Source organism: Labeo rohita, chromosome 18, assembly GCF_022985175.1.
Source record: "Labeo rohita strain BAU-BD-2019 chromosome 18, IGBB_LRoh.1.0, whole genome shotgun sequence".
Classification (NCBI taxonomy): domain Eukaryota; kingdom Metazoa; phylum Chordata; class Actinopteri; order Cypriniformes; family Cyprinidae; genus Labeo; species Labeo rohita.
Genome location: NC_066886.1, coordinates 22,635,167 through 22,650,289, shown reverse-complemented (window position 1 = coordinate 22,650,289; position 15,123 = coordinate 22,635,167). Strand labels below are relative to the sequence as shown.

The 15,123-nt window shown below is 34.6% G+C and overlaps 1 protein-coding gene across 1 annotated transcript in view; it reads right to left on the bottom strand.

Annotated features, from left to right (window-relative positions):
* Positions 1-2,973: 2,973 nt before the first annotated feature.
* gfod1 (glucose-fructose oxidoreductase domain containing 1) overlaps positions 2,974-15,123 on the bottom strand; it is a 33,619-nt gene continuing 21,469 nt past the window's right edge. The window contains exon 2 of the mRNA XM_051134776.1: positions 2,974-7,171. Coding sequence (XP_050990733.1) covers positions 6,249-7,171 — 923 coding nt within the window. The 3' untranslated portion in view covers positions 2,974-6,248. The remainder of the gene's footprint in view (positions 7,172-15,123) is intronic.

The window sequence follows — 15,123 nt, the reverse complement described above, 5'->3', positions numbered from 1 at the left end:
AACATCAGAAAAATGCAGCATAATAATTGTCAAATATCCAGTATTTCCAGAAGAGAACAGCATGAAATGAATTTGCATGTCTAAATGTGTTTTCAAACATTAATTTTAAAAGAATTAGTTGTTCTTCCACCTATTAAAACCACCAATGTCAACTTCATATACAAATCACAGCACAAAAAGCAGAAACCAAGTAAGATTTTGCAGAAAATATAATGGCAATACGATGCACTTCAAAACAAATCTGGTTTGGAAGTGGCTCTAAATGTGGACACATACTACAATAACAGACCCAAACAGGCTTTTTCTGCTGAATCCCTTCTTTAATCAGTCTCCATCACACATACACACACACAGGTGTGTTTGCACATGCTGCCCAGCAGGAAGAGTATACAGTACATATTCACAAACACAGAGAACAAGCGCAATCTTACACTGAAACATTTCCAGTTGTAACGTTTTTTTTTTCACAGGTTCAAGTTTGCAGTTGAATTATCATTGAGTTTTGTTCTGAAACAGGCAAGTTCAAGCATACAGTAGTCGGCATTTGACTCCAGTTTGTCCGTGTTAAATCAGGGATGAACATCTCCCTCTTATGACTGACATTACAAAAGCGTTTCATTTTCAACATCACCGACACTGATGTATGGGTCTCGGACAATCACAGAAACAGTTTTTATCACTGTCAGTAATGTAACAATATCTGAGGAATATTCTGGGTTCAATAATATGTGAATCTTTTCAACAGCATTTGTGAGTTTTTAAAAATTTGGCTAAAGTGATTCCTATAAAGCGGCCCACAAATGCTGTTGACGAAGCTTAACTCTTACTGATGACAGATCATTCCATTAAGACGCGAGTCTCACAGAAAATGGAGAAAGATATTTAATGTGTTTTAAAAGAATAAAAATCTAGCCCTATTCAAATTGCATCTTTAATGTTTCACAACATAGAAAAATCATCTCTGTGGAAGGCCATTTTCGTCACATGAGAAAAAAAAATCATGCTTTGGAAAATCTTATTTAAAAAAAAAGAAAAATCGAAATCATGACACGACATGGCAAAAGGAAATTATGACATGCTAAATTAAAATTACAAGATACAGAGTTGAAATTATGAGATAGTTGAATTATATTAAGCCAAACGTATAAGATAAAAAGTCATAATGATGACAAAAAGTCAAAATTATGAGTTATATTATGATACATTCTAAACTGACATGCTAAATCCACATTAGGAGATAAAAAATGATAATTATGGCAAAAACTATGACATACATGACACAAGTCTATAGTACAGTATGAGATAGAAAGTAATATTTATGACAAAAAGGTCAAAACTATGATTTTATTGAATTATGTTGTAAAGAATTATGAAATACTAAGTCTAAAGTATTACAAATAGACATAATTATCACAAAAAGTCATAATTATGACAAATGTCATATATGATAATATGTTGATTTATGACCCAAAAATTCGAAATTGACATATAAAATCTGAAGTATGAGATAAAAAGTCAAAACTGATTCAAATTTGAAAGTTGAAATTATGTCAGTTTTGATGCTATATCTCATAATTGGCTTTGTAATCGTTTCAACTTAATCATGAACATAATGACCAAGTATCTCAGGTATCTCATTTGTTGTCATAATTTGACTTTTTTTTCTCAATTTTGACTTTCATTTCTTAGTATCTTATTTCTATATCTCATAATTTTGACTTTTTGTAATAGCTATCACTTTTTAAGTATGTTTTCTTTCTTTTACGGCAGAAATTGGCTTTCATACAGTGTAGCTTAGTCATAATTACCATAATTATCATAATTAAGAAATGACAACCCTTGAGAGCTTTTAACCTCCTCATAACGCTAACATGAATCCATGTGTGGTTTTGTTTACTACATAAAATATTAAAAAAACAAAACAAAGAAAGCCTGTTCCACACCATGTATTTCACTGTATCCTGATGATTGCAGCAGTTTAAAGCTACAGTTTGTGCTTTGGCTTCTGTTCATGCAAATATGATCCATTTATAATTAGTACAATTTATTATGACTGATTATGTATCTGCTCACTCAAAAAATATTCAATTTATGCTCTTGTTAGATGAAATATTAAATTTAGCACCCTTATTGACATGCTGCTTCTGTATTAGATGTGAAACAGGCCTTAAAGGAGAATATTAAAGGGTTACTCCACCCCAAAAATAAAAGTTTTTTTAATCACTTACCCCCATGCCGTTCCAAACCCGTAAAAGCTTTGTTCATCTTCGGAACACAATTCAAGATATTTTGGATGAAAAATATCTGTCCCATTGACTGCCAGGTAAATACCACTGTCAAGACCCAGACAAGTATAAAAGACGTCATCAAAATTGTCCATCAGCCATCAGTGGTTCAACCATAAGTTTACGAAGATACGAGAGAGAAAAATAAACAGAGAACAGCGTATGCTGTTTGCATACAGCATGAATAAAATCGTTAATTTTATTTTCTTTGCATACAAAAAGTATTCTCGTCGCTTCATAACATTCAGATTGAACCACTGATGGCAAATGGACTATTTTGACGATGCCTTTCATACTTTTTGGGTCTTGACAGTGGTATTTACCTGGCAGTCAATGGGATAGATATTTTCATCCAAAATATCTTAAATTGTGTTCCGAAGGCGAAGCTTTTACAGGTTTGGAACAACAATCCAACATTCATTTTGTGGTGAAGTAACCCTTTAAATATTCTCTTGCCCTACAGAGATGATTTTTCCTTGAAGACACATTTCTATTACCTTGACCAAGTGTTGGTTTCAGTCGAGCGGCGACATTGAGACGAATCACATTTATGTGGCAAACCGGGACAGGTTTAGTTTGGGACTTTTAAACTGTGACATCACACTTCCTGTAGAAATGCACAAGCAAAGGCCTCTATTTCCTGTCTCACAGTACACACGCTTCCTGATTTGATATGAAACACTCTGAATAAGAAATAAATACCATTTATAAACTACACAGAGCATGTTTCCAGTAATGTACAGCAGGTGTTTCTCCAAGCAGCATAAAATACACATAAAACACAGCCACATGATTCCACTCTCCAGTCTTTCGTCACCAGGCTGATATAACGCCGTCGTGACGCAGTGAGAAGTTGCACAGTGATGGACGACAGCCGACACACCTGTCTTCAGTGCATGCATATAGCGAACAGATCCTAGTCGACAAATAAAACACTGTAGAACTGAGCTTAGCAAAACATATGGACTCAAACATCTGATTTTCTGTATGTTAATCATCATTTCCTACTCGATAACGGGCATCTCCAGCCACATACACACTGAAAAGTTTCAGTAGTGACAACTGCATCTAAATATGGATTATATCCTCTAAACTAAGATGCATTATTGAAATTCACTAATACATCTGCAGACTGAAAGCACCTTTAGCATGTCTGAAACATTTTGGTTTATATTTTTCAGGCTTAAAACATATTTACTAGCCCTCAAAGAAGTGCAACGCTCTGCAACAGTCTAAAAGCAGCGGTTCTCAACTTACTGTTTTGCTATTGGAATTTCGAGGGGAAATGAATAAAATGCGACTACAAAACAGGCTTAAAGGGAAGTAGAAAATGCATCGTTGTCATTCGTCCAGTCAAACTCTACACTATTTCAACATCTGTCAGTTGGTAGAAGAGAGTCTAATCCCAGCAGGCACACAACGTCATAAAACGTTGATATTTGGTTGCATTTTGGTTGCAATGTCAGGTGACCAAATTTCAATGTCAAGTCAACATTTAAAGACAATGTTAATTGGACGACCAATACTGACATCAGTTGATGTTGATATTTAGTTGTTTTTAGGCTGTGCTGCAAAGCCTAAAATCCAATATCAATATGATTTTCATTAGCAGCCAAAATGCATCATCTGGCCAACGTCTTATATTGACATCAGTCCGACACTGGGTACTGACAACAATCCATTTTTTATTTTCAACCAAAATGTAACATCTGGGCGATGTCTCAGATTGATGCCAATCAGACATTGGGTTCTGTTGTCAACCCAATTTTCATTTTCAACCAAAATGCAATGTTTGTCTGATGTCTCAAACTGACATTAGTCTGACGGTGAGTTCTGGTGTTAGTCCGTTTTTTTAACCTCTGGTCGATGTCTCAGATTGATGCCAATCTGACTTTTGGGCTCTGACGTCAACCTGATTTTTATTTTCAACCAAAATGCAATGTCTGTCCGACATCTCAGATTGATATTAATCTGACATTGGGTTCTGTTGTCAACCCAATTTTCATTATCAACCAAAATACAATGTCTGTCCGACATCTCAGACTGACGTCAATCTGACGCTGGGTGTTAACGTCAGTTAGATTTTTATTTTTAACCAAAATGCAACATCTGGTCAATGTCTCAGCTTGACGCCAGTCTTACATTGGGTTCTGATATCAACCTGATTTTCATATTCAACCAAAATGCAACGTCTGACTGACATCTCAGGTTGACATCAATCTTCCGTTGGATTCTGACAATTTTTTATTTTCAACCAAAATGCAACGTCTGGACGATGTCTCAGACTGACGTCAATTCATTTTTTTTTTTTTAACCAAAATGCAGAGTCTGTCCAATTTTGGAAGTTGAGGTCAATCTGACGTTGGGTTCTGACATCAATAAAATTTTTATTTTCAACCAAAATGCAAAGTTTGTCCAACTTCGGAGTATGAGGTCAATCTGACATCGCGTTCTAATGTCAACCCGAAATTTCATTTTCAACCAAAATGCAATGTCTGGCTGATGTCTCTGATTGATGTCAATCTGACGTTGGGTTCTGATGTCAACCCAATTTTCATTTTCAACCAAAACAACGTTGGGGTCTAGCGTCAATCTGACGTTATACTGACGTCCAGTGCCTGCTGGAATTAGACAGAAAAAAGGATGTGTGACACCAAAACTACACCAGGTAAAAGAAAATACAACCAGGTGACATTGGATACACGTACGGATAAATAACTCCTATTAATACAGATAAATAATTCTGCTATTTATGCATTTACAAAATTGTTTTTCTATTCAGTCTATCATGTTATTAAGTTTGCATATATTTGGGTCTAAAAAGTTCATGCTAATATTAAACTATTATATATATTAATATTATCAACACTACTAGTCAAAAGTTTGAAATATTAAGTTTTTATGAAATCCTTAGTTTCTTATGCTCACCAACGCTGCATTTATTTGATTAAAAATACTGTAAAATTGTGAAAAATTATTACAGTTTCAAATACCCAATTTCTATTTGAATATATTTTAAAATGTAATTTATTACAGTGATCAAACCTGAATTTTCAGCATCATTACTTCAGTCTTTAGTGTCAGAAATTATTCTAAAATTATTATTATTGCTTAATTATTAATAATAGTTCTTATTTTAAAAAAAAGCTTTCTTTCTAAACAAACAAACAAAAAAATTATTCCAAACTTTTGACCCGTAGCATATATCATTTCAATGTTAATTTAAATGAGATTTTGGGTCATAACATAATTTCTAACGTAAAATCCGGATTCTGAAGCAAAACCAGTTGAGAACCTCTGACAGTTAATGTGATGTTTGCCATTTTGGCAGATTTACATTTCAAAATCTTTCAGGTGGAAAACGAAGGACCGTAAAGCCACACTTACAGCCATAACAATAAAAAATACCAGTTAAAATGCACACAAACATCTGGATTTTAAATATAACGGTACAAACGAAGCAGAAACATCTGATACTCTTTGTGTTTGTCCATATTGACCTCATAATACACAGCAAAATCCTCTTGTTTACAGTGTGAGTGGAGATTTCATGCATTTGCAGGCATGGTTTGACGCAGGAGTCCGTGTTTGCATTAATATCATGCAAACACGTGCTGACAGATCCTGCGTCGGTAGACAACCTTGTCTGGGTTGCACAAATAGACAACCTTGAAAAAAATCCTGCAAACCGAAGTCAAACTGAAAAGCAGGATTGCATGTCCATTTTTTGCACTAACTACAAACATGTCACAAGTACAAAGGCATTGCAGCAAAGCGTGGCTGTTTTTCATCCGAAAGCAGATTTATTGCATACTTGACACAAAAAGATCCCAGCAGCCAGTGTTTTAATGCATTAAAACACAAGCTGGACTCCATGCATGAGGCACAGTTGCGTGTACTTCTCCAGCGCTCCAAATGCATTGAACTCAATATGCAACCATGCACATTCGCTCAAGCACCGCATTAACAGTACAACGACATCCGGCTGCGCCGCATTGCCTCGCTGATCAGGTATGCGGGACTGACTTCTGGTTCCTCCGTCATCACCACGATGTTCTGCCACTCGCCACATTGATTGGACTTCTTAATCGTGTCCACGACGCACAGCGCGTACAGACAGTCCTCAAAAGTCGCTGCCATTGTCAGCGGCCTGCCGTCCCATGTTCGACGGTCATCTTGATCCTGAAACGCCTGCCGTACAGCTTGAACCATGCAGATTGTTCCGGTAAGATATGGAGACGGGATGTCCCGAAAAGCCTTGTCCGGTAGGGACGCGTTTCCGACAGGCGTGTTGTCTTTGAGGAGGAGCTCCTGACCGCTTTCGCCATCGTTTTTCTGTCCGTACAAATCCGTCCCGCTGACTGTCAACCTGCCAGATGTCCCAACGACCACAATCTCCTGGCGAAACTCGCCTGGGACGTTGAAATTGAGCGTAACCGTACAGCAGGCGCCTCCTTCCAGCACCATCTGAAAGGTGCAAAAGTCGTCGCTGGTGATTTGACGGATCCCGCGGATGTGGTCCGTCTGCTTCACGAACGTTTTGAGGAAGCCATGCACCTTCACCGCGCGCCGGCCTGTCAAAAACGTGAGTAGGTCGATGATGTAGCTGCCGACCGAATGCAGCCCGCCACCGCCCATCAGGTCGTCGCAGCTCCAGTTGTACTTTTTCCCGAGGAGGCTCCCGCCGTGAACCTGCGCTTCGCAGACAAGGAGTTCGCCCGCGTAACCCTCCTCCAGCAGCTCCTTCATGCGGACGAAGGCGGGGAGGAAGCGCAGCACGTTGCCCATGATGCTGAGCAGCTTCGGGTAGTACTGGGCCGCCGACATCATGCGGAAGGCATCCAGCGGTGTCGCCGTACGGTCGCATATTACATTTTTTCCAATGCCTAGGAAACGGAATGAGAGAGAAAGTTAGACGTGTAGATTATTTCAAAACAAAAACTCATCTAAAAGAAATCAAACAGACATAAAGACATTTTGGCTTTGAAAGTCTTCAGAGATATACTCAAAAACAAAGATTATTTGTGACCCTGGACCAAAAAAACAGCCAAAGGCAGCATGGGTATATTTGTAGCAATAGCCTAAAATACATTGCATTTTCTTTTATGCCAAAAATCATTAGGATATGAAGTAAACATCATGTTCCATGAAGATATTTTCCTACCGTAAATATATCAAAACAATTTTTGATTAATAATATGCATTGTTAAGAACTTCACTTGGACAACTTTAAAGGTGATTTTTTTTTTTCAATATTTTGAGTTTTCTGCACCCTCAGATTCAAGATTTTCAAATAGTTGTATCTTGGTCAAATATTGTCTTATCCTAACAAACCATACAATGGAAAGCTTATTTATTCAGCTTTCAGATGCTGTATAAATGTCCATTTCAAAAAAATGACCCTTATGACTGGTTTTGTGGTCCAGGGTCACGTAGAAAAAAGGAAACAATTATTTCCTTTCTTTGCAGTACCTATAAATGTCAACAGATGGCAAACTTTCCCCTATATACACTTCAGACTTGTTTCAAAACAATGAAATATATATCTTACAGGAATATTTGAGGATTTGCACTGTACTGTCAGTCAATTTAATTAAAAGAAATACTTTGAATTATTTCACATATTCAATTCAATCCGCTTTCAAGATATAAGTCTCTTATGCTCACCAAGGCTGCATTTACTTCAGCAAAAATACTGTAATAAATGTGAAATTTTATTACAATTTCAAATAACTGTTTTCTGTGTGAATATATTTTTAAATGTAATTTATTTCTGTGATCAAAGCTGAATTTTCAGCATCATTACTCCAGTTTTCAGTGTCACATGATCCTTCAGAAATCATTCTAAAATGCTGCTCAAGAAACATTTCTGATATTTATCAGTTGAAAATAATTCATTTTTTGTGGAAATCGTGATTTTTCACGATTCTTTGATGAATAGAAAGTTCAAAAGAACAGCATTTATTTGAAACAGAAATCTTTTGTAACATTACAAATGTCTTAACTGTTACTTTTAATCAATTTGATGCATACTTGCTCAATAAAAATACTAATTTCTTGAACTTTTTAAAAATCCAAACTTCTGAACGATATTGCATGACTGTATGTACTAAAACATGTGATAAATTTGACCATGGACCACAAAACCATAAGTCATAAGGGTCTTTTTTTTTTTTTAAATTGAGATTTATACATCATCTGAAAGCTAGGGACAGGACAATACTTGGCCAAGATACAACTATTTGAAAATCTGGAATTTGAGGGTGCAAAAAAAAAAAAAAAAAAAAAAATAAATAATAATAATGTAAAATAATTTAATTTAAAAATAATTTTAATTTGTCCAAATGAAGTTCTTAGCAATGCATATTACTAATTAAAAATTAAGTTTTGATATATTTACAGTAGGAAATTTACAAAACATCTTAATAAAACATGATCTTTACTTCATATCCTAATGATTTTTGGTATAAAAAAAAAAAATTGATCATTTTGACCCCATACAATGTATTTTTGGCTATTGCTACAAATGTGCTTCTTATGACTGGTTTTGTGGTCCAGGGCCACAAACTACAGTTTAGAGATGTAAAATAAAACCGAGTTTTACATGAGTCTCAAAAGCTGAATGATCAGTACTGAAGTCCTGTGTATTGTCTGACGAACAGCGTTTTTCTCAGACTTACTGCAGAACAAGCTAGCAAGCTAATCTCCCATTAGCTCCCGACGGCAAGACCTGACTCAGAAAATTAATCCATCTGACCCATTTCTAGAAATCCAGAGTGGGAGAAGAGAAAATAAATCTATGTTGGTTCAACAGCAGCCATTCACCATTCAGCAACGCTCAAGTTGCATTCTACTTTCTCCCAGTCTTACTGTGAATGACTGATCAGTGCATTATTCCACATTAAAATATAATAACTCGCCATGCCTCTAAAACGACTCTCCTTTTCAGATGATGTCATCAATCCCTCTTATTCTGAAGCCTCTCCCCCTCAAACCTGACTCTGTTCTGGTTCATAAGAGAGCGAGCGAGTGAGCTTGAGCGAGAGAGAGAGCGAGAGAGCTCATTAGTGTGAGGATACTAAGACTTTGCAATTTCGTCCTCTCTAGGGATCCAACCAGCGTTAATGCACATCATACCTGCTCAAAACAACACACACACACACACACACACACACACACACAGAAAACCGCAACCTATGTCAGCATCCTCTCAGTACAATTATGCATCTTCTAGCTCTAAGAAACCTAGTAACAGATCATAACACCCCAGCAACCGCATAGCATCACCTTGGCAACCACAAAACATTCTATAAAGAATACAAACATCTAGCTCATATCAAGTCAAGTTAGTGTTAGTTACAACAATTCTGAAAGTCTGTGATACAAACTTTCTGAAAATCAAAACAAAAGCAGATACAAACACATACGTATACAGTACTATAATATCTTAGCTTATAAATGTGTGGAAAAGCATCAAAAGCATAAAAATGAGCACAAATGCTCTGCTTTGTGGACTGTGAAGGATGAAAACTCATGTGTGGGATTGTGGTTGATCTCCAGTCATGAATTATACAGCAACTGAGACTTCAAAGCTCTGGACTGACACACATCAGCAGCTCTACCAGACTCAAAGTACTGTGTGTTTGTTTGTTCATACTGTATTGGATCCCCATAGAAAGACAAAATAAAAGAATAGCTCAGTGATTCTGTAAAAATGTTCTTGCAATCATGTTTGCATGCACATTAAATGGAATTGTATGCAGGGCAGATGGCAAATAAATTGTGCATAAATGAAGGATAAAATCATATATATATATATATATATATACACACATTTGTTTTTTAATTTATGTCTTGTTTACCAGTTAAAATAGCATTTTACTTGAGAAGCAATAATGCATCATATAAAAATAAAATAATATTAAATAATAACAAATAAATACTAATAAATGCATAATATTCAGTCATTTTTAGCATGACTGAAAAAAATACTGTTAGCAACAGAATTTTACAAGTGTAATGGAAAATATAAATATATAAAAGTATATAAATTGTATATAAATATACAAAAATGTCGCTTTTGATGTGCATCAATTATTTTTTTCTTTCCATAAAAATACAAAAAATACTGTTTTTAAATTTCAATAATATATTTATTGAAATTGAAAACAAAAATTTGCAACTAAAATATTGTTTTCAATTTAAAACTAACCACCAGTCACATCTGCAATATTGGTTAACCTTTCATTTCAACCAGCTAGATAATGTTACTTACAATATCACTGACAGCAACGATATTCAAAACATCACTGAAACTAAATGTTTACATTTGCAAGGTGTAAAATGTTTGCATATCATTCAGTGTTTCTGCTTTGCTGAGATCCAGCCTCAGTGTTGAGTTGATAACAGCTCTTTTCCCGGTGCTGAGTTTAATTGTTGGCGTTAGAGAGCAGCGGAGAGGAGATAATTACACTCCCATCATCCTAATGGAGCTCTGTCACTGAGAGAGAGAGAGAGAAATCTGCACTGCACTACAAAACAGCTCATGATGAGACGCAAAGCAGCCACTGCGGGAGGTTCAGAGCGATGAACTGATGTCCTACAGCAATTAAGAGCAGACAGAAACCGAGAGCCGAGGAGATAAATGGAACCGGTGGGTTTATTTTCATCTGTATGCACAAAAACATCCCTGTGACCATTAGTTCTGCAGGAAAGCCCCCAGAGACAGATGATCTGTTCGGGTTTAGAGTCGAAATGTGAAATCAAAATTGACCCCATTTGCTTTCTTAAATGCATGTTCTTGCTCTTGCTCTGAATAATTTATCAGTGCATGCTGATCCAAAGAAAACAAATATGTCTGTCTTTAAAATGTTTTATCTAAATCATCGGAAATTATTTGTATTTTTGTCTGACGTCACCTGCATGCATCCCATTTTTTCTGTCTGAATATTCAGTTTCAGACTGAAATATGACACATAACAAAGGTAAAATGGGTTTTGAATGCTGCTATCAAAGGAGCATGTTCAGGTTTACTGTATCAGATGTGTTTTGTACAACATATTTAGTTCCGGGTTCAACATTAAGGAGTTTTTCTGCTGGCCCAGATTACTTGCGCCAACAAATAACATAACATAACATAACATATAACATAACATATAACATAACATAACATAACATAACATAACATAACATTATTTATTTATTTATTTATTTATAATAATTTTCATGTTTTTTTTATATATATATATATATGAATATATATAACTTTAAACAATGGGTAAAGCATTTATAATTTATGTAATATTATGTTAAAACAATTTTTTTAATTATATAATAATAAATTAAATATAATAAATTCATACAAAAAATATAAAATTCATACAAACACACACATACATATATATTATAATTTAAAATATTTTCAGCATTTTTAGTTTATATATATACTTTAGTTATAAACACCTATTTTGCTTAGAAATAAAATAAAACAATGAAATCAACATTTTTACAGAGCCATCAAAACGCACACATAACATTTATTTATTTAGCAATTAATTATAATTTTTATTTATTTATTTTGTTATATATGTATATATGTATATACACACACTTTAAAAAATGTAAAATATTTTAGCAATGTATCTACATTTTTTAAACATAACATATATAAACTGAAACTTTTTTTTTGTAAAAAAACATGTATATACATACACACACACACAAACACAAACACACACAAATTAACACCTATTTTGCATAAAATTAAATTAAATTAAATTAAATTAAATTAAATTAAATTAAATTAAATTAAATTAAATTAAATTAAATTAATCAAGCAGGCAGGGTTATCACCCAGATCTAATCATTTCAAAATAATATTGAAAAGATAAACATATTGATCTCGTTATGAAGATATGAAATTTAAAATCAATTTAAGACAGCAATACACAGCATAAAGCCATTTCCTGGAAAGCAGCTGGATGATACTGAGATATTTTTCTGCAACGTTCACAGCAATGATGTTCAAAACATCACAGAAAACCAAATGTTTAAATTTGCATGACATAAAAGCATGGATTATCAGTAGATGTAGATGTAATGATAACTGGCTTGAATGATGAGAGCATTTCATGAGCCGAAACTCACTGCCAGCCTCAGGCCATCAGGTAACCGGGTCAGACTTATTGTTACTGAGTCCTGGAGTTGTTAGTTTACATCAATGAGTTTTCTAGCTAAAAGCGATGACAGTCATGCTGAAGATAATGCAGTTTTATTACTGTGCTGTTAATGCAGTGACCATATGGAACAAGAACAACATTTCCAGGAAACACAAACAGCGGTGCAATCGAGTGCAGACGGCGTGAACATGTTTGCCGGCTCTGGGATTTCCACCTGACCCATTACCTCAGGCTTTAAAACGCATCCAGACCCAGAGCGAGTAAAACAGGTCCGGCTCTGAGTGCTGGAAATAGATTTTCCAACAACCTGATCTCACATTTCCACTCCGTCTGAAGCCATGAATGAGAGAGATAATACCTGTGTGTGTGAGAGTGTGTGATAGGATACAGCTGCATCTGTATGCCAGAGATCCGATCCGCCACACACACACACACACACACACACACACACACACAGGCAAATTAATCACAGTGAGCATCTCAACGCTCCAGCGCACAATATCCAAACACAGTCACAGCTGAGACACATCAGGACCCAGAGACACAACAAACACACACTATACACTCATGATCTGTGTGTGGACACAACAATACACACTTATCATGCTATATGCATCATACTATATGCATTTATAAAATATATAATATATTCTCAGAATGCCGTATCAAATACATCAATACATCATTTAATATAAATTAAATTTTATATACATTTATTGTATTTTTATATTATAATAAATACATACATAAATTTAAATATGAATTTTATATAAATGTATTATATTTTATATTATAATAGATGTACATATATATATATATATATATATATAATAAATACATTGAAATTATACATATATCTTTTCGTTAACGGAAATAAACTAAATAAAACAGAACAAATCATATTATAATACATAAATTAACTTTACATATATATTTTTTTATTTTATATACATTTTCTATAAACTTTAGCATTTCTTTTCAAAATTCACAAATAAAATAAAAAAAAGTAAAATAAAATAAAAATTAAGCAGATATAGCTATCATCCAAAACTAATCGTCTCAAAATGACCAAATATAGAACATAATGTAAATAAAAAAATAAAATAAAATAAAATAAAATAAAATAAAATAAAATAAAAATTAAGCGGGCGCAGATATCATCCAAAACTGATTGTTTCAAAAGAACCAGGACACAAACATAAAACCTACAGAGAATAAAATTAAATTAAACTAAATTTAAAAAAATAAATAAATAAAATCAAGCAGACATAGTTATCATCCAAAACTAATCGTCTCAAAATTACCAAATATATAAAACATACTGTAAATAAAATAAAATAAAATAAAATAAAATAAAATCAAGCATGCACAATTATCATCCAAAACTGATTGTCTCAAAATGATCAAATATAAAACATACTAATCTCTAGTTATGGCATCATTAGTAATAACAACAGAGAGATGGGCCACTGCTCCTGTAATACACATAAGCATAATAATGGCGCATGATAAGTTAATACATTGCGCAATCAAGCACGACAGAATGACTCTTCAGCACCACACTTCAATGCATATATATGTGAATGAGAGAACATCAACACACTCATACTGAGCATTAAATCACAACTGCAGGACACACTCGGACTTCTGACGGCGAGATCAAGGCCATTTCTGAGATTGAATTACAAATCCCATGAGAGACTGAGCCAGAACACACTATTGATCCCACAAAAACAGACACATCTTACTGAGCAAAGAACAAATCCTGAGAATCAACATGCAGATGAAAAATATACATGTTTTTATGGTTTTAATTTTATAATAACAACTTGTATCTTCATTTTTGTACCTCATTTCAAATTCAGGAATTAAACTGAAATTTAAAACCCGGGTACATACCATACTGCAGAAATAGTATGCGTAGTATGCTAGTATGTTATTCTGAACACAGCCCAAGTCTGTATTCCTCACAATGCTCTTCATCTACTTCCATCCGTCAGGAATAAACAATCAAAACCAGGAAGTTGCAGAAACTCACTTGCCATCTGTGTGATTTCCACGTCTGATTGTCCTGTATCAAGAAAACTGTCTCTAACATCAACAAAACCGCAAAACAATGATCTGATTGTTTCAGGTGATCATGTGACTGTGTTTATATTCAGGGACGAATCAACAGCCGCTTTGGCTTTTAAAAAGCTTGTGAAACTTCATCTGCATTCATGTATTTGAGTGCAGAAAGAGTTTCGGGACAGAAACCAGCACTGTTTGATTAAATCAGACGTCCAGGACTGAGGTGAAGCAAAGACTGAGTTGTTTTCCTGGAGTTTCTAACTGTGTGCTATTGAGTCACCATAAATACACCACAAAACAAGACATAAGTCATAGTGAGGAGAGAGAAAGAGACATTGCAGCCAGTTTGTTGGGCTGAATAGACGCGGCACAACACACGCTGATAAACAAGAGTTTAGTGCTGACTGAAGCCAAGACGTCATCCGTTAGCATTAGCATGTGAATGTGCGGTGATGGATGAGTCTGCAGTGATGTTTGCGCTTTGGATTCAGAGTCTCATAAAAAAACAGAAACATAAGATACTTCATTCCTTCACAAATACAAGTACAAGTTCAACTGGAAAACCACAAATAATGACTTAATTGTTGTTA